Raw genomic sequence first — 23529 nt, 5'->3', positions numbered from 1 at the left:
TCTGCCTGCTTTCATTCTTTGTTGTCCACATACTAGCACAGTAATGGCATTTTGAGGAGGTTAGCTTTCTGACAGGCAGGATTTCTACTGATATACTGCCAGAAATGCTGCTCCTGGGAATACCAGAGAGCAACTGCTAGTCTAGCACCAAATACTCTAGAAATCCCCCTTCTGTTTGGTACTATCAGGCATTGCCAAAAGCTGGATTTCTACACACTGGCATTTCAAGTCACCATAGGACAGAAAAACCTCTTGTCTTTCTGTGAGAGGGACAATCACATGATGTCACGGACTACTCTTTAATTCCTATGTTCAGGCAAAATCTTAGTATGTAACAGCTCCACATTACATGATAGTTCCATGAGCACTTTGAGGTGTCAAGAGCCAACAGCCCTGCCAAAACCCTTTGTTGCCTTTCCTGTCTCTCCAGGTGCCTGCTCCTTCCTGCCGCTTCCCCTGTGCCAACAGAAATGTTTGTGCAGCCTCACAGTGAATCTGATCCGCAAATGGATCCAGGTTAAAATTAACCTAGGGTGGGAAAAAAAAAAGAGTTTGTTTTAGCCCAGATTGGTTCCTTGGTCTGCCTTGGTTCTCCTGTCAGTATTGTTCAGATTTCGCTGCAGTTGCATCACCTGTACTGCTGTTCTGTCTCCTGGCCTCAGTGATCCCACTCACTATGGTAGATCCTGGCTTCTCAGGTAGGCACGGGACACATACCTGATGCTCAGAGAGGTTCAGCCTCCCCATGTGAGATAAAACAGGTACTTCCATCTGGCTATCTTTTGCTCAGCAAAGAGGGAGAGGCACTATCCTCCAATGTTGCTGAGCACAGGCCCAACTCTGTTGTGCCTGAATGTCCTGTTTTATGATGGCAATCAGAAGCTGATGGGAGTGGAATGTAGATTTTTGCATCTTTACGTGCAGAAAGGCACATCTTTGGAATAATAAGGAAAGGCTGCAGCAGACTGAACATTGCAGAGTGTGTATAAATCCCAAGTGAAGACTGTGTACCAGCAGTTGTCCCGTGGAGTAGCACTATGCATGCACAGCACAACCACAGCAGATCTGTCTGAACAGATGTGCAATGACCATGAAGCCTACAGGGTGTAAAGCCTGAACTACCTTGCCTGGCCACCCGTGCACAAAGCTTTTTTTCATTAAGGTTTTTCACAGGTCAAATTGTCCTTCCTCTGCAGCAAGAGCACCCTGATTCCTTCACACTGCATGAAACCTAATTTGACTTCTGCAGTTAGTGAGAGGAAAAGTGTTCTTATTTCACTGACTAAGAGTCCTGCAGAGTTAATAAATTCTTCAGTGCTTTTCTGAAGAATGCCATTTGGTTCTTACAGCCAGAATCTGTTCTCTAGTACCTAAATGCAATTCCCATAGCTTTCCAAGGACATTGAGTATGTATGTACTCCTTGGCAAAATACAGCTATTACCTTAAAATCCTGAAGATACATGAAGTCTACAGAGAAACTAAAGAACTGGATACAGTCTGAAAGGAGTAAAACTAAAATGTACGAAGACCTAAAAATACTTATTAGAAGTGTGTCTTGAGTTCAAAGATTTCAGTGTTCCTCCCTAGTGTAGAAAATAGAAAAATGTCCTTGAAATATGAACACTGAGTGCTACTTTAGAACTTGTAATCTTTTTGGCTTCCAAAAGAAAAGGACAATAAAAGACCTGTAGTTTGGCATCAGGCAGTTTAATGTTATTGGTGATAAAAACGGAGTGTTCACTCCATGAAAACAGGAGTCACCAACACTCATGAACTGCAAATTGTCTTGCTTAAGAGAAGTCAGGGTTGCTTTATTATGTGAAGTGTATGATTATTGTTTCTGTTGAAAGACACACCTTTAGTGAGGCTGGAGGCCATCCCAATCTTTCCTGCAATATGCAAGCAATTATCTCTATTTTTATGCTGTGTAAAATTTAATTTGTATTTTGCAAACTTTGGAAAGAAAAAATAAAAACACTTATTTCACTGCTTTTCATTTCTGCAGAATCAATAATTGTTCAGTGCATTTATGAAGAATATATAATACATATGTAAAATAGCATCTTTTAATAAATGCCTAGGATATCCAAGAACAAGAATGGTTTAACCTCTGTTATCCTGTTCTGAATTTTGAGACACCTATTTAAACAGATTTAAGGAAAATGTAGTCAAAGACTCTGCCTTAAAGAAAAGAAAAATAAAATTCTGGAGTTAAAGGCAACATTTTTAAGAGAGATAATATCCTTTATAAGACCAGCTAATATGAATGGAAAAAGATACACTGACATTTATATAAATGACCTCCCGCTCTAGACTTTTGGACCATCATAGTGACAAGAACAATAATTCCACTTTCTAAAATTTGGGATTAATCTGAACTAAGCAAAGTTGACATTGTTTCAGGCTCTTCTGCAAAATGTGTAACCTGGGAACAAGTGCTCTGAAAAAATGCTTGTGTAAATGACAGGAAAATCAGGCTTCTCATGTCAGGATCAATATATCAAATCTGTGCAGTGGGCTGAAGCAGATACACAGAAACATAATTTGTATTACTGGAAATACATCATTTAATATACATGTGCTTTGCTTCACAGTTTGCCTATCTCTGGCTCAGACCAGTCAGAGAAATGGGGTTTTTAGCAGAAGTAGTTCACTTCAAAACATGCTCATAAAATATTTGTTTAAGATTAGCAACGGAAGGACCAGCCCAGCAGTATACAGGCGTTGCAGGGTGCAAATACTATGTTTAGGATTAGTCCCTTTAACTGTCTGGAAGCTAAAAGAGTGGGGAGGCAACATTTTAGGTAAGTCAAAATCATCAATCATTAGTATTTGCGTTACTGCAATTCTTGCAAGTACCAGTTATAGGTTCAATCTTTGTGATGGTGCTGTTAAAAAGTACACCTACAGTTTGACACTAAGTTAGTAGGGATGTCAGGCATGAACCCAGAACCAGCAGTTTATTTTTCCTTCATGCTTAAACTTTAAACATTTCAGGGAAAAGGATCAGGCAGTAAGTTACAGAATATTGAGCAAGGCAGAAAACCATGAGGTAATAATGAATAGTGGTGCACTAAGGCCAGTTACACAGCAAAAAGCAGATTCCACTCTTCACCCCACAGTCCTAGATGGATTATGGTTCAATGTCCATCTGTGAAAATGCTAAATTTAGTCTGGCCTCAGAGGAAACACAAGACACAAGTCCTGCACATGCTCCCGTTGATCTTTGAGGATGACCTTCCTGTTAACTCGATGGGCCAAGCACTACAGAGCAACTCCCCCCTTCCCACCACACTACATGTATTTCAAGACACACAACTAAATACAGAGGAAATAAATTTCACTCAAGGAGCTATTTTTATACCCTTCCTCCAGGCTGCTTGTTTTTCACTAGTGTGGTGGAGGCATGGAGATGCTATGGCTGCTGGCTTTAGGTCAGAGCTCGTATAAAACCTCGTGGTACAAAATGAACTCTCTACGCTGCCTGCTTGCTCTGGTGTCTGCGCTGCACTGAGGCACCACAGCTCCAAGGAGAAGAAACAGGAGGCATCTTTAAGGTTCCTATGCAGTTAATAAAAAGAATATTCAGACTATTTTCAGTAGGTGTCTTCCCTGGATAACTGTTCAGAGTGCTTTGGATAATACCTGACCTGGTCTCTTGAATCTCATTACCACAGCAGGAGCCCAAGTCCTTTCTCAGTACAACAACCACTGCTCAGACTCTGTGAGCACCATTTGTGGAGTCCCTTCAAAGGCCTCTCACTCTGCTTTGATCCTGCGAACACGGTAGAAGGCTGAGCTCTGCCATTTTGTGAACAGGCATGTGATGGGATCACTGAAGAGCTGGGGACTGGCTTAGAGTCCTTTATATAAAACATGTCTCTGGTCTTCTCTAGGCCACATGGGATGCTTCACAGCCCACATTACCCTGGGAAACTATCTCACTTAATTAATTAGAAGTGTAGTATTTACTCAGTAGAACTGTCTTTGGCCTTTGTGATGTTGCAACAGCTGGGACATCAATAAGAGAGCAATAAAAATTAAAGAGTCCTTTTCCACCATATCTTTAAAGTTGGTAAAAAAGGACCAATGCAGTCCTGTTTGTCCAGGTATGCACAGCTGAAGTGCTCTCAGACTGTTCCCTCTCAGATGGCTTGTGGGGTCAGGAGAGGGCTGTAGCCACCCACTCACCCTTCACCTAAGCAGCCAGGTCCCAGCAACTGGGACCAGCTGGGACCTTCCCTTTGTAAGCTGCAGCCAAGGAGGGAGGTTCTCACTTCTCTGCAGGACAGCAAGAGGGACATAACTGGGTTCGCTTAACCTGGCCCTGGAAAGCGTGGGCTTCCACAGAGGCTGTGTGAGGAACTGCAGTCCTGAGCATGACACAGAGGGGGACTTGGCATAAGCGGTTCTTTCCTTCCCTGTGGGGAAGAATGAAAATGCCTTCCAACAATGACTTTACAAGAAAACTTCAGAAGGACGTGAGAGTTTTAGAGAAACATCAAAGAGCTGGGAGAATGTATGGTTATGTTTTGGCAACTCAGTTCTCCTTCTCTGTCTCACCTTAAAATGCTCAGCCATATCTACCTGAGTATTGTTCTCAACACCTCTGACAGACAGAAATAAGGCAAGAGCAAAAAAAAGCAAGAGAGGAAACAGGTCCAGAGAGGCCATAAGAGAAAGCATTTTTGGAGCTGAGATCCATCTGACCCTGCCCTCAGTCCCACTACTAAGTTTCTCACCAGTTTCTTTGTCAGACCAAGTGCTGAACCTTTTGGCATTCTTGGTGAGCTCAGTGTGCCATAGCATTTTAAATTCCCTCCAGTTTTTTGCTTGTTTGGTTTGGTTTTGTTTTTTTTTGTTTTGTTTTGTTTTGTTTTGTTTTGTTTTTATTTTTCCCCCAGTGATAAAACCAGCACAGACACTGTACACTGAAATTTGGGATTAAGCTGTCAGGGGACTAGGTGGATATATTTTATCCCCTGTCAGAAGGGGAAGCAAAGGCAAAGTAAACAAGAAAATTTGCAGACCTTCTCTCTTTTAAACAAAGACTCCTGTGTTTAAAATAATAAAAATCCACCGTACAAAAGCAAAGCAACTTCCCCCAAAATAGCCTTTCCTGTTTTATCAAAGCATTCATCAAAATTGCACTTCTCCACAAAAATAAAGTCCCAGGTAGAGCACTGGAGGCCTTTTGCTTTGATTAGATAACAAAGCAGCTGAAGCAATAAGCATTATTGATTTTAGTGGTACCTGGTATGTCCTAAACAAGTCCACATGGCTGAATGTAGGTGTTAATATCTGGTGATGCCATACTGAAAATAAGAAAAAATCACGAAACAGAAATACCATATCAGAGAAATAGGGCTGTTCACAAGCTATGAGAGCATGGCTCCAACAGCCTGCATACAATCTGTGTCCACATGTTTCCCATGCTTGGTCAGGCTGTGCCCAGCTTACTTAGTTACTCAGGTAGTGCTTGGACTGACAGTGCCTCTTAGGGTTGAGTAGGCAAGGATTTGTCAGTATAGTTTTGTTTTTCTGATGTGCCCAACAGGTAAAATCTCTGGTAGAGCTACAGGCATAGTGACATGAATATCCCTACACAGGTATGGCTCATCCTCTCAGCCTCACCTTGGCCTACCCCTTAGACACAATGAGAAAAAGATTTCATCACCCATATTGCCAACTGTTGCTGAATATTTGTTCATTTTTTATTATTTAGGAGATTAAATAGAGTCCAGGAGAAGTTACAAACATGGATAACTCCAAGCAGGGACACTTTATGGGTGTCTGAGTTCTTCTGCAGAGGGACTTTGAAGAAGCAGAAAGAACAGAGGTCTGGGATCAAAATATACCAGTAGGTCAGGGAGTGAGGCATCATCGGCTCTTCAGCTCTGGGGCAGCCATTGCCCACTGAGGTAGAAAGCAGTGATATGATGGGGAGAAACTGTGAAGGGCCACGAAAGTGAAGATAGATGGACACTGTTTGAAGAGAGAGAGGAGGGAGACACAGTAGAGAAAAAAAGGAAAAAGGTGACCTGACTGAAATAGCAAAGTGGTTTTGAGTTCTTTTGTCTTTCTTTTCCCATTCCTTTCACAACTGCATAGAGCCACACTTGTACACTGAGGCAGAGCAGTAGTCCTGAGCTGGGCTATGGCAGGCCTTGGTGCCAGCCCACAGAGAGCTGCCATGTCACACCATGCTGGCTGACCGGCTTGTTTCCAGCTGCTCTATCATAATTGAAAAGGAGTGAAAATGCAGCAAAAACTTTCCTGATGTGATTTTTCTTCTTAAGTTATGTCCTGAACTTGTAACAAGGAGGCACTAAATGCCAGCAGAAGGGATCCACGTAACCTCTCTTGAAAGACAGCCTATACTATGAAATTTTGACTCTGAACACCCTTGTTGGAGCAGTAATAGGAACAGAGGTGAGGGTTTGTTTTTTAATTTAAATATTGCATATTTATATTGACAATGGGAGCCTCAACATTGTTTGTTTAATAGAAACCCCACGACCTGTTTATGTACCAGTTATATCAACTGTGTTACCTAATGAAATATTTCCTTTAGTTCAGAGCCTTGCAAACATTTTAATCGACTGCTCTTCATTAAGACTTTCAAAAACAAAAACAATTTCTCAGCCTCTACAAGGACAAATGAAGGTTTAATGCAGCACACTAAAACTTCTGAATTGTCCTTACACAGCTCCCCTGGGACATCAGAAATCATTACCATGGAATATGTTTGCAACAGAGATTGTTTAAAACACAACAGAGAAAATGCGTGAGCCAATGCAGATCGCAATTTAATACTCAACAGGAACAGGGATACAATAAAAGCAACCTAGACTCTTTTCCCGCACTAAAATCCAAGATGTTCTTAAAAAGAGACGTGGGAAGAAACAATAATGCTTTTCCCTACACAGATGCTTCTTCTGAGATCAGTAACTGAAGGAAAGAGACTTTAAAATGCAACACGAGCCGGATTAGCTTGACCAGCTTTGCACACTAATGCATTAGACGATCTGGTCTTTCCCATGAGGAGAAGTTACAAAACTTCAAGTCTCAGTGTGACCTCTTTTTCATTGATACCACCCTTCTCACCAGGTTAAATCCTTATTCTGCTTCCTTCTGCCACTGCACCTACCAGCCACAGGCTCTCTCCAGCTGGAGAGCATAAGCTGTGACCTGCAGAGCACCAAAACTCCTGCTCCTCCTGCCCAAATCTGGTGCTCTCCCAGCTGATGGACCAGGCCAAAGTGACCCATCTGGGAAGTGCAGGCAAGATGCTCACCCTGCTAACATACGCCCTGTAAGATCTGTGTTCCCTCTTCAGTTGAAAGAGATCCAACTATTTTTCTGTTTGCTCTGTTACAAGGACCCACCACTGCCACCAAAGCCCTGCTGTTAGGTGGCCGTCTGCCTGCACAGCAAGATGTTTGCATAGCATCTTAAAAAAATATATTTCTTATCTCCTCCAGAGATATGCACCAGACACAAGCATCTTGTGGGCAGGATCTGGTCTGGGGCCCTGAACGGGACCCTCCTTTCACATATCATCAATCCAAAACAAGTGCCATGAAACCCTACCTCTTTTTTAAGGCTTTCTTTTTCTTTTTGTGATGGAGGTTGCTTAAAATTACTGCAAGAACTAACCTTTGTTTCTCTTTGAAATACTCTGTGTATTTGATCTTACAAGGAAAATGCTGTGTAAGGGGTCATAAGTCAAAGACTTTTATGATCAAGATTTCGTCTAATGGTTTCATGGGCCAAATGCAAATTTGGAATCACTCAAAGTTAACAGGCTGACACCAGGAATATGCTTGTGGCAACATGCTTAATGAATACTGGCCAGGTCACGATGCTGCTTTCTATCCAAGTAGATTGCTCTCTTAATTTGAAATGTATAGCTTAATACCTCAGATCTCAATTATAGGGTAAAAGAGAAATAAAAGAAATAAAAGTCACAGCTTTCCTGTAATTAGTCATGTGGGATAGTTCAAACAGAGCTTCATGGCTGGTATCACAGATCTTTCTTTTTCCTTCCTAGGAATGCTAGTCAGAAAAAAAAACATCCTGCAGATTCTGGAGTACAGTAACAGAGACTGCAGAGTTCCTTTTACTCAATCATCTGTAAATCACTTGCAAAAGGTTAATTCCAGAAATCTGTTTGCCTTTTTATAGAGGGTAATTGCAAACACTGTCAGATCATTGGAAAGGAAGGACAGGCAGGAGGATACTTGTGTGCTGAAAAAATCAAATGTGTATCCTCCAAAGGAACACAGTCAGGAGTCAGATGGAAGGCTGGCAGACCAGTCCTTACAGTCTCTGCACTTCTACTGATCAACAAGAGAGATCTATACAGATATTTCATTACAAAAGGTAGGAAGTGTTCTCTTCTAGGTTTGTTCTGTTATGTTGACACCACATTTTTCCTTTTGCAATAGTTTATGTTAATTCACCACCTATTTTCAAAGGAGGTATAAAAGAGTGAGGAAGAGCCAGAGCACATGTTCAGTTGTGAACTTTGGTTTTGCATTTCCAGTGGCTTTCAGTTAGACTTTAAAAAAGCTTGGTGAGGACTTGCACTGATGCTTTACAAAATGTCCTGGTGATCCCACTGAATCTGTTAAGCCTTCACATGTTCAGATGTTGGCTGACATATTACTTTCTTTACTCTTGCACGTTAAGGATAGTAGGTAGCTTCTCTAAGCCACGATTTACATTTACACTCCACAATAACTTATAATAGGACAAAACAGAGTAATTTGCCATTTCCCTCTATGCAGATGTAACTATGTTTTGATACTTGGCAAAACTCTGCATGTTTCTAAAATAGATGGCAAATTCTATTATTAGAAATGTTAAGTTTTGAGTGTAGGTACTTTCTGTTCTTGAAATTACAGTGCTTGTAAAAGCAAAGAATTATGTGTCCTGGTAATTGCAAGCAAAATTCAGCTGTTGTTAACCTGTTTTCCTGCCACTGTGTATGTTTACATACTTGAAGCAGACTGGGAACACCATTAATGTTGATGTAAGATGTGCCAGCCTTTGTTCTGGGTTGTTGAGAAAGGCCAGAAATTTTAGAAGCCTGGACCAACGAATTCTATATCCAACTTGTGCCTAAAACTCCTGGAAGCAGAGAAGGGCACAACCCTGAATAGTCAGAAGCCCTTTATCATGCTAATCTTTCCAGCATCTCATAAGACCAGCAGGCTCTTTCAGCAGCTACTGCATTTCCCCCTTTAAACTTACCCCTCTTTCTTTATTCCCAGCATCTGTTCATTCAGTTTAAACAACTTCCTGTTTTCCTAATAGAGGGAGAACTGATTAGAGCCTATTTGCTGTACTCTAGCCAAAATAGTGGATAGGGTGGTTATTTTATTATTTCTAGCTGCACTTCTGGAGATCCCATTAATACTGAGGCTCCCTGATACAGCTTTGATATGTGCAGGAAGAAAACTGAGGCCAAGGGGGAAAGAGGTATAAGGAAATAAAGGCCATGAATACACAGCTGGAGCCAGCTGCCCCCAGACTCACTCGGCACGTGTTTAGAGATGCTGGGCCAAGAGCCAGCTCCAACCTGGAAGCTCTGGCAGCATGTCAGGTGAGAGAACCTGCCCACAGGCAGGCAAAACGTGCTAGCAAAGGTTCAGTGCTCTGCTGACACAGCATGGTGGCTTCCAGGCATCTGGAAGTCAGCTCTGGACCTCCGCCGCAGCCCAGCACTGTGCCCATCCTGCCATACCTGTGGTGCAATTGTGCCTTGGAGCTCATGCAATCATGCCAAAAGCAGAGTTCCCATGTCCCCTGCCAGCCTCAAGCCCCTGCACCACCCTGTCTCCATCCTCAGGATTTCCTGCCTCCCTTTCCACAGCCTACTCTCGCAATTTTTAGATATATTTCATTTAAGCAAAAGCTCTACAACCTGGTGGACATAATAAGAATGTGAGTGGTGCCACCCAGTGAAGTGTCCTTCAGCAGAGGCCACAAGCCCGACTGCTGGACCATGCACCCAGCAGACATGTCCCTGGCTTCCTGTGAGTCATGCCAGGCAGTGACTGCTCTTATACAGGCCAGGCTGACTCTCAGCTTTACCTTTCTGTTTATTCCCAGATTTAATTTGCATATAAGCAACTGCAGCACTTCTCAGTGGAGAGCTGCAGACCAGAACAGGCTCCTGTGGTAGCAGCAGCAGGGCAGGGCCCTGGGCATGTGGCAGGCAGGAGAGGTGGCAGTGGGTCTAAGGGGTGCGTGAGGAGTTTGCAGTTCACACCACAAACAGAGCTGACAGCTGAGGGCATCGAATCTGAGAGGAGAAGCTGAGCTCTCCTCCCCCGGATTTGGCTCAGATGCCTCTTTAAGGGAAAGTCTGATAGCAGACCCTGGTCCTACAGTGCTGCTCTGTCCTGGGCATGTGTCCCACTCTCAGCCTCCACAGTGGGAGGGCAGGCAGGGAACGAGGACAGACTACAGCTCAGTTTCAGTGCTTTTTCTCCAAACAAACAAAACCACCAAGCTTAACTTGCTCAAGCAACAATGATTCAAATTCTATTTCTCTTAATGCAGACAGGGGAAAAAAATTTAAAAAGCCAGTTCAGGTTGGAGGCTTCAAGTTGGGATGATAGGAGCCTTTCCTACCTGGACCTTCCTTGCATTGTGCATGGCCAGAAGTGGAGCCACAGCCAAAAGGAGACCTGCTCTGGCCACACTGAGCTGAACCAGTTCTGGTCTATCAGTCTGGAGCGTCTCCTAAGCCTGGCTGCATGGATGCTATATGTGGAACACACATTGCTCAGAACAGAACGTCGACTAAAGAGGCCACAGACATCACAGAGACAAACAGTATTTCACCATTCATTGCACGTGAAGTCCAAGCTCTCAGAATAATACCAGGGATGTGTTTTGTTCCACGCTAATTGTATTCTTTCCCCATTTTACTGTGCCATTACACACAATGTCTCCAGTTCAAAAGGCAGTAGTGTGTACCAGTACTCACTGGTGGCCTCTTTGCAATTACAGACAGGCAGTAGGGTTATACTAAGAGAACATGAACTGGTGTGCACTGTGGCACTCATAAAATAACATATCCACAATTTGGGGCATCCTGGGTATATATACAGCATGACTTCCCCTCCCTGTAGGCCACTAGGCACTGAAACAGTCCCTTTGTTGTTTAAAGGTCTTATTTTTATCCATATTCTCAAGACAATAATGATTACCACATAGCAGAAGACGCACACGTACAAACATTGATTCATGGACATGGAGTCAGGCTTGTGCTGTGCCCATTCACAGAGACCTGGGAACAAAACTCACCAATGACTGAACAGCCTTTTACTCACGCCGACTGCAGGAGCAGCCCAAGCAGCTTTGCACTTACACGATACAAAAGGGAAAATCCAAAACAGTCTCAAACCTGTCAGACTGTTGCCTACCTTTTCCTGAAGGGAAGAAGCAATCCATCTCCACACTGCTGCGGGAATGGGAAATGCAGAGAGCGCTGCTGGGGACCAGACCCTCCTGAGGTGGGCTCCTCTCCGTGGTCCGGACCAAACACCAGCCTGGCCTTTCACTCGGCCTCTCCAGCAGCTCCACTGTCTGCCCCACCTGAATGCTCAGCTCGCTGCTGTGGCCTGCTGTGAAGTCCTGGAGCACCACAGTTAGTTCACACCCTCCAGACAACTGCCCAGGGTCAACAGAAAAAAAAAAAAAAAGAAAAGGAATAGACGTTAGAGGAGGTAGGATGAAAGCAACCATCTTTGCATCATATTTACACTGGCAAAGACAGGATTTGTATTCCTTAGAAGCCAAGTTAATAATTTCTTTTGTCAAAGTTCAACATGTTGTGGCCCTGGTTTCCTTTACTTCTTATTGATTTTGCTGGGCTGAAGTGAGACACCAAAGCTACCCACCCACTAACCTTTTGAATGCTAGCTGTGGGGGAATTTTTGAGCTGTGAATTTTCTAGCTGTGAGTGTCCATCAGAAACCCTGGGGGTTTTTGTGTTGCTTTAGTTTCTGGGGTGACTTTCTAGAAGGGCAATAGCCCAGGCTGCCTCAGTGCTGTGCCTCAGGGCAGGACAAATTCCAGCTTGCCCCTCTACAGCTTGACCTAGACACATTCCCACACGCCACCAGTGCAGTGAGGAAACAGCTTCTCTTTTCTTGCAAGACAAGAAACATACCCTCATCTCCCCAGTCTTGCTCTAGGGACCTTTTGGGAGACTAGGAAATCCTGAGGGGGCAGATCAGAAAAGCTCCTCCCATGCTCTCTGATGGAACCCAGAGGTGTAAATATATAAACACAGAGTGATTGATTATATGCTGACTTCCAGGATTTGTACCTAAGAATAAATGTATCATCTTACTTCCGTACTGAGCACTGGCAACCTGCTGCTTTCCTTCAGCCTCACACCCTGTGACTCTGGATGAACAACTCTGGTTTCTGTGTAATCACAGTCTCTCTATAACCAGAGACTGGATATATAAGCACTTGTGCACACAGCAGAGCAAAATAGAAGAAGGGATTGCACAAGCTTGTTTTTAACAAAGCTTGGGTTTTTTACAGATTTGGATCTCAGAGTTGGATTCTTATGTGCTAAAAAGGTGTGAGAACAAATCTAAGGTTTTCTGGCATGAGGAATCTTTCTTAATGCTCCTCTGCAATGTGGATTTCTTGCTGTCTGCCCATTGTTAGGGGTCCTCCTTCTTTGTCCTACATGCTGTCTACTGCCCTGAAGTATCTATAGATCTTTGAGGTCCTTATTCCAGTGTCACACTTGGTAGAAATTTTGATGGAAATTAGTTCACTGATCCAGAAGTTATTAAGAAGAGAATAGTAAACAATTTGATTTAAAACAGAATAATACCATAAACCTAATTTTCTTAGGATATGAACCTAAAACAAAGGATAATATGCAATATTTTTAAAGGAACAACTTGTAAATCCAACTGAATTAGAATAAATCTTGTAAGATGCTGAGTAATTGCAAAATCAGTGAAAACTGGGGTCTGCTTATCAGCTTGAATGTGGGAACCCTTGAGGAGATCACGTTCATCTCTACAGACTTTATTCTTCAGCTGGTACAATCTCAAAATCCCTTATCTTAGCCCAAGCAGCCCCGAATATACACTCCCATGGGAACGACCTGTCTCCCCACTCAATGGCATAGGGGTTTGTGTATCCAATAGAGATGTGAGAGAAATCCCACTCACAGGGGTGATATTCACAGTTACAGAAAGGGGTCAGTGGACAAGGACTGGTTCTCACCTGTCCTGTGTCTCTGCCGTAGACGAAATGCTAGATTTGGGGAAGAAGAAGGAAATATTTCTCTGAAAGATTATTTGTAAATAAATAGAAAAAACAAACAAAACAAACCACGGCAGCTGTTCGAGGCTATTCATACAAAGTGCTGGCATTAATCCCGACAGAAAGAGCTCAGTGGGTTGATGAAAGCACACGAGAGATCATTTTAGCACCTATTTGGGCAGTTTATCAGCAAACTGACCTCTTGTCACACTGACATAATCTCCATGTAATTGGAGTACAGACATTCACAGGTATGGTAAGAATAAGATATTGCTATAACATTTGCTGAGGTTTCTTTGCTATGGACTAATTTGGGGAGTACGAAATCTTCTTGATCCAATATGATATCTGATTTTGTATGGTGTGGGATATTAACACACAAGAAAAAAATGATTACTTCTTGCTAAATATACTGACAAATCTCACCAAATGTGATGAATTTCCCCTTAACTCTTCCACTATTCCTTGCTAGGTAAATTTTCTGTCCCCCAAATTATGCCATCTATCATATCTTCTCTGAAAATAATAAAATCTCTCCTTCTTTTAGGGGAAAACATGTGAACAAATACTCTGCTATATGAACTTATCACCCATAGAGCTATTTAGAGCATTTCCATGCCCTGTCCCCGAGTACCACTAGGTGTCCGTGTTTGCCATCACACAGCAAGTGAATTTGCTATAAAGAATTAACTCTCACTTGTCTTCAAAGTGCTTATCTAAGGATGAGGTGCAGTGTCTGGGCATGAAGGAGCTGGTTCAGACAGGATCCCAAGACTCACTGCTTTCAATAATAAAGGCAGAATGTTACAGAATATTAAAAAATTTTCTTCAGATGGTTCAGATTGAATTTTGAAACACAAGTAATTTTTATTGCTTAGGCAGGAAACGTGAAACAGCCCTGAAATAATTCAGGGGAAAAGCACAAGACAGCACTTGGGGAAGTTTGGGGCTAACAAAACACTTCCTAGGGAGCATCTGCCTGGGAAGTACTGCCCTAAGCAGCTGCCTGATCCATGCCTGTGATTCTGCCCTCCTCACTGAGGCCTGAGTGGCAGCCAACCTAACAGGCCTTCTGAAATAACTAAACATCTGTGACACAAACAGATGCTTCAATTTGGGCAACACCTGTAAACACTATCCCAGAGCATGCAGGTGTGCCCCATGACCCTCAGGTACCATCCAGCCCTGTGCGCCTGTTTGCTCTGACTCATTAAAAATAGCAATTTAATATAATGAGAACTGGAAGTAATCATCCCCTGTAGGAGCTGCTTGGCACCTGGTGTGATCAAGCTCTTCCTCAGCAGGGGAGACATTCACCCCCCTGGCTTTAGAAGCGTACCTTTGATGTGTGAGGGAGGGAGCCAACCTCCCTCAGCTTCCTGGAAGCGGTATGAATTTATATTATCTGCTCCTCCAGCATCCTCTGAATGAAACTGTGGACCAGGGGTTTCTGTATGCTCCAACTCACCACTTGGAGCCAGTGCTAAAATAACACATTTTCTGGGAAAGAGTCCATCTTTGGCAGGTGGAATTAAGCAGTTTCTGTTTTACAGGTAGGTGCAGGTAGTAGGTACAAGCAGTTAGCTCAGGTAGGGGGCCATAGATCATTTTTAGGTGCCACCTGCAAAGAACAGAAGAGGAGCTCTTTCCTTTTGCCCAAGGCCTTCCAAGTGTTTCTCAGGCCTGTTCTGTGTCTTACAGACCACCACACCACAAAGAACATTTACTTACCAAATTAGCCCACAGCAAAGCAATCTCTCTAGAAAACTTACAATATACTAATACATACACAATTTGTAAGCCACTGAGGAATAATGCAAATACATCTGATTCCCGATGACAGAAATCCTTTCCCCTATGAAGTGATCGCTCAAGCCAATAGTTACTTAATTTGTTTTCAGGGAGCAATTTTCCAGTCTCAGAGAAGTGCATCATGCTTCTCTCTATGTTGGAGCACACAAATAGGAATACAGATAGGCTGCTGGTTTCTCATACATATTGCATTTGTTTTGGAAAGAGAAAGAAAACAGAGAATGCCCTTAAGGTTGAACTTCACAGGTAAACAGCTTCATATTTTAACATGTAACGTTCACTTTTATTATTCCTGTGATTAAAACCACCATTAAAGCCACTGACTGGATATATTTAAAACCCAGACAGCATCCTAATCTGTATATGGCACAACAAGATTGGTGAGACACATTAAAATAAAAATAACAATGCAACATGCCTTTGCAGAGCACAAGGCATAACTGAAAGATCTGACACAGGGACAGATCTAATGAATTGCACAGCAAGCAACAGCCTTAAAATCAGGAAGAAAAGGAAATAGAAGAAGCAAGTAGCAAAATGTAATGAGGAAGCAAGAGGGCCCCAGGCAGTCTGGAGCCATATGCCCTGAAAGAAGCCAGCAGCAGCCCCAGCCTGCCTCCACAGTGCCTGCCATCAGCAAACCATCTCCCGTCCTCTGCCTTCACATGTTCCTGGGCTAGAAAGCATCACTGTGCATTCGGCATGTAAGTGTTTCATGAGGATGTTCTACCACAGGTCAAACCTGAGCTAGAGTGAGCCCTGCCCTATGTCACCAGTGCAGGCAGGGACCCAACCACACCATTGACAACTCCCCTCTGCTGCAGGACACTGCTCACACAGCTCAGAGCATCAATGTGAACAGTTTACATCAGACACTGACCCTGGTGAATGAGCTCCGTCACTCACATGAACCTTTTTGCTTCTAGGAACACCCAACGGAGTGCCCATCAGCTGCAGGAGGGTGAAGTGCAAGCAACCAAAATGATCCCAGGCACCAGTCATATCCCGCTGCAGAAGCATCCAGGGTGCTCCAAGTGAAGAAGCCAGCTCAGCTCTAGGGACCAGCAGGTACTGGTTAGTGCAGGATTACCATGAGATGGTATTTCCTGAATCACAGTGTGTGTTCATGGCCACTGCTGCACCTGTTTAGTTTTCAGCCACAAAGCAGCAGCCAGAGGAAGTAAGGCTGAACACCAGAGGCATATTTTTCATCATACTGCAGACAGAAAACACCTATCAGGTCACAGGCTGTCCTTCCTTCTCTCTAAAATGGATTTTAAGCAGTACTAAATCCACTCCAGTTGAAAGTGGGAACGATTAGCTCTCTAATAGGGTGAGCAGGTATTTGGGAGGTGCGTGTCTGAAGTCTGTTTAAGTATTTTGAAATATGCCAACACTGTTGTAGAAATCCACACTAGCTGGTTATTTACATCTATTGAATAGCACACAGAGCTCTGCTAGTTTAAACAAAGCATCCTGTGTGGTGCAGCACTGTGGCCTAATATAAATTGCTAGTTTTCTGTTGCTTTTAGGCTTTCTGCCCATCTGGTTTTGGATGAAAGCCAGTTTTGGATAGAAGCATTTAGTCACCATAAACAGCCTATTTCAAGAGGGTGAGAGAGGCAGTAGGAGCAAGAATGGGATTTGCATTTTTATCAAGAGCTTTAAAAAAAGTGAATAAAACCACTTAGATGTTGTTTCTGTCTGTGCTGAAATAAATCCATGAGCTGTCACTCTAGCTGGAGGACAGGCATGAGAAATCTTATCCCCCACAGAGCTCCTTGTGAAAATTTCTGTAATATCATAGAGATTTTCTTTTTACTGGAAGGTTAGAGAGTAAGAGATCAAATTCAGAAAAAGCCTTTGAGGAATTTTAGTGCTAGAGAATTCCTTTAGTTTTCTTACTCTGTAACAGGCTCTGTTTGGAGGGTGAACTCTGTCGCCTATGTTCCTGCCTCTAAAGCTTCTGCAGCTCTGAAGGATGCTGAACTGTGAGCTCCAGCAATTCTGGTGACTGCTTTATTGCATCTGTATGGAGGTGTTTCTGTGGGGACAGACTGTATTTCAGGAGCTATGAGCTGAACCAGGAATAACCTACTGTGGTCAGTAGAATGGCTCTGGACTGAGTTCAGAATTGGAAATTCACTGGGGAATATCTGGCTCATCTCCGAGTCTTTCTTAGTCCTCAGGCCCCTCTACCCATTTTCCATTAAGATGGATTTGGTGTTTCCCACTCTTTCTGTTTTGTCTGACTGAACAGAGAGGATCACTGCTTGAGCTTCACGGGAAGGTCTGTTTATATTTAGCCAATTAGTCAAACACATGGCTAGGATAATGGTGACATCCTGTAGTTCAAATGTACCATCTTTGCTCTTCTCAGCAAGGAGATAAGAGAGGCATCTGGATGTGCAGCATTATAAACATAAACACAGCAAGTTATTCCACAGCAGGAAGAAGAGACAGAGATGGCACGTGGGACATATAAATATGCTAACAGAAACGAAATTTGGTGTTATAGTCTCAAATAGCACATACTTTTCCTGTCCAGCATCTCTTGCTGGAGTCTCCACTAGACAACCATAGACTATGTTGGATTTTGGACTGTGGCATATGCTGACATCTGCAGAACAGCTTGAATGGAGCTGTCTGAATTATTTTGGGAGCCTTTTTTCCAGAAAGTAAGACTAAAGTTGATCCAAATGAAACAGCACTTCTAACTATAAAAAATTCTTTTGAAGATAAAGACAACCAGATTCACTTTGTTTCACTCAACAAATTGAACCAGAGCATGTCTGTGTTTGATCCTATCAGATTGACATTTTCCTCATGGTATTTGGCTCAAAGAGCTGGTACCCAAATTCCATTCCTTTTCCTTCCCTGGAGAGGCACAAAATGGAGCAGATATTGCCTGTGCTCCTCAGACACACTGCCAGCACGACTGGCTCCAAAACCCTGCCAGCGCTGCAGAGGGTAAGAAAGGTGAGCAAGGCAGGTGGCTGAAACTCTCCAAGGTAAACCTGACCTGCAGTGTTTCGCAACCACAAGATGTTCTAAACCCACCCAGGGTTAATAAAAATGCAAGAATAGATTGAGATCAAGAAGCACCAACTAGTTGCTTTCTTTTATACGTGCGCCACAGTCTGAGCAATCTTGGTCTGGGGGATCAAAGGTTCCAGTCACAGATGATTCATCAGACACCAATTCCCAAGACACTCCTAGCAAGTACACAAAATCTGATCATGTATTCTGGCCAGGAAGTTCATGAAACACCTTCAGGTATAAACAGCAGATGCAAAATGTGCACAGTAAAATGTCTTTCTTCACAGCTGATGAGTTTAAAATAGAAACCCAGCTGCCTGCATCACATACCTGATGCTGGTGGAAAAGGAGAATTTGAGTCCAACAGAAGCTTTAGAAAAACAAGGGACAAGAACATGAGCCCTTGCAAAGGGTGGGCAATACACACATCTGTCTTTATCTAACTGGGGCATTCTGCCTTGACCAGAGTTTTGAGAAGGGAGGAATCAAAAAATGTTATAGACGACTTGTTTGCTCCTCAGTGCTCCCAGGTGAGTATGACCCCCCACTAATTGTTTATCATCAGAGAACCTACATGTTCCCTGATATCAACATCAGAGAATAATTAGGACCTACAGGTCCCTGATTAGCCACCTCAGCTTTTAAACTACAGCAAAATGAATATAGTTACCTGAAGAACTGGGAACAATGGCTCACAGTAACCAGAGGAGAAACATCAGAATGATGCCCTCTTGGGAAGGAAACAAATGACACTCAGAGGAAAAGCACAATAAGATCTCATAGGGATGCTTTAGAACAAAGTGAATCTCAGTTTGTGCACTGAATCAATTTTGCTCAATACACATATCCCCAGATTATATTTCCCTTATAATCTGGATAATTATTTTAGACAGGTACATTGCTGTCCGCACAGTTACACTTTTAATGAAATTATGAAAAGTGATAAAATTTCAAACAATACCTGCAACTGATCTTCCCTCCCCTGTTCAAGCAAAAAGCAGACATTTCCAAGACTAGAAGTTATAGATTGCTTCAAAGCTATGCTTTCCTGGTCCTGATGTAAGAAGTGAGTGCTTGAAGGTAGAAAAGGGATAATCTTATATTCTCTTCTTTACCTCTGCTAGCATGGAGGAATCAGGATTTAGTAGCCAAGTGCCACTGAGTTTTAGATACAAATTAGACTGATTACATTAGATAAATACCCTCTCCAGTGGACAGCCATGCCCAGCTTCCAGCAGACCCTCTGCTGACCTTCACTGGCTTGCCTCAGGTGCTCTGGAACACACAACTCCGTAATAAATGCTGGATATCTGAAGGCACCGTGGATAGGGAGCACAGCACACAGAAATGCAAAAGCCTGCGCTGATGCTTGGTAGCATCATAGGAAACCCCAGCACTCCTCCTTCAGGGATATTAGCTTCTCAAAATGGGTGAGGATCTGAACAAAGAAACCAAAACCACAATGAAGTATTTAAAATATCCCCCGATGTTTTTTCTGCTCAAATTGATGAATTCACAGAACAGATGTTTTACATAAAACTGGCTTTGTTTTTAATTGGAGGAGATTATTTAAACTATGTCTAGGCCATATGGTCCTGTAAGTCTGACTCCCCTCTGCCATTGCTGGAGAGGCTGGCTTGGCATCCCTCTCCGTTTTCAAGTCATTTCCTTTTTACAGATTTAATAGCTGCTATTTTTCTTTTTTATTGTTGGTCCCTAGGTCCCACTACTATAAATCAGGGCCTGAGGCCCAAAATTAATTCAAAGGTGGATTTGGAGAAGTTGCTTTGAATGATTTTCGGTGGTAGGTTGGTCTAACAGAACATAAAGGTAAATCCAGATTTGAGATACAGAAAATGCATTGGGAAGAATGATGACAGTGAGTTCCTTTCCAAGCTGCCAAAGGAAGACCTGCTCCTGGCTGGCACATTTTCCTGCTCCTTCTCCCTTTGCAAGTGTCACACTGCAGAGCTGCCATGGAGGCTTCAGGTTGGAAGAACACGTGATGGCTGAGGGCACTTCCCTGCCCCAGCACTGCACTGGGCATGTGGCTGGGCTAAGTGCAGCCTGGCCATCTGGGGCCTATTTCTATTGCACCCAATGCAGCCCATGAATTTTCATCAGTTGAGAGTAATAATGCTCCTGGTAAATTTAAATCACACTTTAAGAGGCTGGGGGTGCAATGTAAACTATGGATGCTGTTTGGGTGAGGTGGTTGCAGTGAGTCTGATAGCAGCTGAAGGCAGCCAGGCAACCCCACAGATCCTTCTCCCTTTCTCCCAAGCTGTTTTCTCCAATACCTGTAGTTTACTGGTTGTTATATTAAAGTATCATCCTAATGATATGCTTCACCTCAGTGTTCCCATTAGTCACCACATAAAACCAGGCCACTGCTGCTGCATGGGTGAACTCTGCTTGAAGCAAAGCCAACTTTGAGCACAGGAGTTTGCCCTCAAGAGTGTTTGGCACTGAGAAAAAAGGAACTTGGGAGAGATGATTACTTGAGTTTGAGTCCTCCCTATTGCTTGCCTTGTCCACTGCACCCACTGAGCCTTTCCAGCATTGCTGCATGATCTTCAGCCATCACAACAGTTGCAGTTTGAGTCCCACAGTTAAATCCTGGGGCTTTCATTCAGTTCTCCATAATACTGCTATTTACTTGAGGTGACCTCATTTGCCAAGTGATGTAACAGGGTGCACGATCGAGCCTGGCACGTCTAAGCAGATGTTTTCAGTGGACACAGAAACAGCATTATAAAAGAAAATATCGCCTAAAACCTGAGCAACACAAGAGATTACAATGGCCTTTATGCAGATCAGCTTACCTAAAATAGTGTTGAAAGGCCTTTGGCTCCATCATATGCTTCCCTTCTGAAATGAAAGACTGTTCCTTGTACTACTGTAATGTGACTCCCAAAGGAACCAGCAGCTGCAGGTTTTGAATTTTATCATTCTTGGCCACTCTGTTCGATAGAGTTGACTGAAGCATGCCCAAAGGACACTCCTCCCATAAAATTTTCTTCTTTAACTACAATAATAAAAAACGGTCGCACGCTTTTTTTTTTTGGTGTGTTTTGTTTTAGTTTCTAACAAGGTAATAAATTCTATTTCAAACAAGAATATAAATCCAAGGAGTTTGATAGTTGATCTGACTTGTTTTGTTTCAACTGAAAGGAAATGCTCATTGACTTTGCCATTTACATTTGCTGTCATGTCACATTATCAGGAGGGCTAAATATGGATCAATGAAGTCCAGCACAAACAAGTAGAAGATTGAGAGGAGCCTGAAAGAACTTGCTATGTTCATTTATCAAAGGATGAGCAGAATAATAAGGTCTATTGATAAGCACATTCCCAGCTCCTGCTTAATTTCTTTCCCTGAAGACACTTCCAATAAAATACTCTGGCCTGTGCAATCACTGTTACATGTGAATTGTTCCCGGACAAATACGTTCATTTCTGTTCTTGCTAGACTCAGTTCAATCAATATGGAGGCCTCAATTTTCACAGACAGATGTCTATGTTTATCCACAACACTCATACACGTGTTCTTTTGTTCCCTAAAACCATATTTCTCTTTCGCACTCCACAGATGCAGAGGAAGGTGACATGACCTGAGCTTAAAACATCCTCAGGGTATTTGACAACATGTAATACAACAGTGTCCAGGATAAACAAAAGGTTCTGGTAGAGGAGTGTAACATTTTCAGCCTGAGATCCAAGTACACTTAGTGTTTGACATTACCATATCCAGCGTGTCTATAAAGCTGTGTGGAGGACACGTTCAGGGCAGCCAATTAGAGTTACTGCTGGGGATTTCAGAGTCACAGAGGAGGGCCAGAGCCTGAAGTCAGTGAAGTTCAGTGTAAACCGAACACGAACTTCCTCTGGGTTTCTTTTGAAAACCCTTGGCTAAATCTCCATCTTATCCTTAATTAGCAGATCTAAAGATGTGTGCTCAAGGGAACCACATTTGATTTTTTGCTAGTAACTGGGAAATAAAGATAAACTGAGTAAGAAATTCTGTTGCAGTGAATCCATAGAGTTTGACAGTGGATCTGAGTTGCTTTGTTTCAGCTGGAATAGCAAGGGATTTCGTGGCATCCTAGGGGCAGGCAAGAGGGACAACAGGAGCCCATGCACGGAGGGATAGAAGCACTGGAAAAGAATAGGGCTGTGGTAGAACTGGGGCTGCAGAGATGGAGGACAGATGGCAACATGGGAGCCTGGGGGTAGGCAAAAGAAGATGGTGAATACCAGCAGCAGTGACTGGTTGATACACAGCCTTCAGTGCTGATCAGCACTTGTAACAAAACCAAGTAATTCCCATACAAAACTTGAATTTGAGATCAGGTTCTGAAACTGCGTACTGAAGAATCCTACAATGAAGGAAAAATTATTAATCTTTGCTGCACTTGCTTCAACTTCACTTCCTATTACTCTTACATCCACAGCCTGCCTGCCATACTTGTGCTTGTAGCTATTAACTTTGTATTATCCCACCTACTTGACCTGAATATCCAACAGGACACTTTCTTGGCTGAATAGTTCCTTTTTCAGTCACAGAATTATTTGTCCCCCAACAAATTCTGTTTTACGAATTCACTATTACCTCATCTATGCTGTAAGATTTTTGGCATAAGCATCTGTTTCCTTTCATAAAACAAGAATGATAAATAATAAGTAAGCAATTTCCTCTATCCCAGGCAATACAGTAGCAGAGCTGTGCGTTCAAATCTCATTAATCCCCACCCAATCTAAAGAAGAATCTGCTGAAATGCTCTGGTTGCCAGAATGAGTACTAAGTGGAGGGAAAACATGCTTGAAGTAAAAGAGAATGAATTAGCCTTTACTGCATGAAATAGGAATTTACTGTTGCATCACCACGCCTAACACTATGGTTATAAGGTGGTAGCTCTTTCAATGATAAATTTCTGCAAGAAAATGATAAAAACACAATACAAATCATTTTTTCTTCTCAGGGTTCACATGCAAGGCCTTAGGAAGCAGTAACCCTATTAAGAGCATGTACCTAACTTATCACAGCCTGCACTGTTTCCTTCCCTTCTTTCTGGGTCCCCTTTCTGTCCTTTCAGCAAAAAAAAGGGACTTTTTATCACACTGCTCCGTATTGTACCATAACTAATGTCTGGATGGATCAAAAGTGCAGATAAATGAATTTGCCTCTCCTATATCAAAGGTATTTTTGTCAGTAATATGCACCATTGAGACATGGGAAAAAAGCAAAGAGAGTCTGAAAAGTAAGTCTGAAAAGTCTCTGCAGAAAACAGAGAAACTCAGGGAAAACAGTATTCAGAGGCAGGTTCGCTCCTAGCAGACAGACAGAGGTTTTTGGTCACTGC

The 23529-nt window shown here is 42.8% G+C and overlaps 1 protein-coding gene across 2 annotated transcripts in view; it reads right to left on the bottom strand.

Moving 5' to 3' along the window:
• The window catches only part of KALRN (kalirin RhoGEF kinase), a 512316-nt gene that overhangs the window by 87856 nt on the left and 400931 nt on the right, over positions 1-23529 (bottom strand). For both annotated transcript variants that reach the window (XM_027679018.1, XM_027679019.1), the window contains exons 35-36: positions 13277-13306; positions 11443-11689 (exon numbers count right to left, since the gene is read on the bottom strand). In XM_027679018.1, coding sequence (XP_027534819.1) covers positions 11443-11689; positions 13277-13306 — 277 coding nt within the window. The remainder of the gene's footprint in view (positions 1-11442; positions 11690-13276; positions 13307-23529) is intronic.

The sequence above is a fragment of the Neopelma chrysocephalum genome, unplaced genomic scaffold (assembly GCF_003984885.1).
Source record: "Neopelma chrysocephalum unplaced genomic scaffold, ASM398488v2 Primary Assembly neopelma1_44, whole genome shotgun sequence".
In the NCBI taxonomy this organism is placed as follows: Eukaryota; Metazoa; Chordata; class Aves; order Passeriformes; family Pipridae; genus Neopelma; species Neopelma chrysocephalum.
Note: the sequence above shows the minus strand (reverse complement) of the source record. Positions and strands in the feature narration are given on the sequence as shown.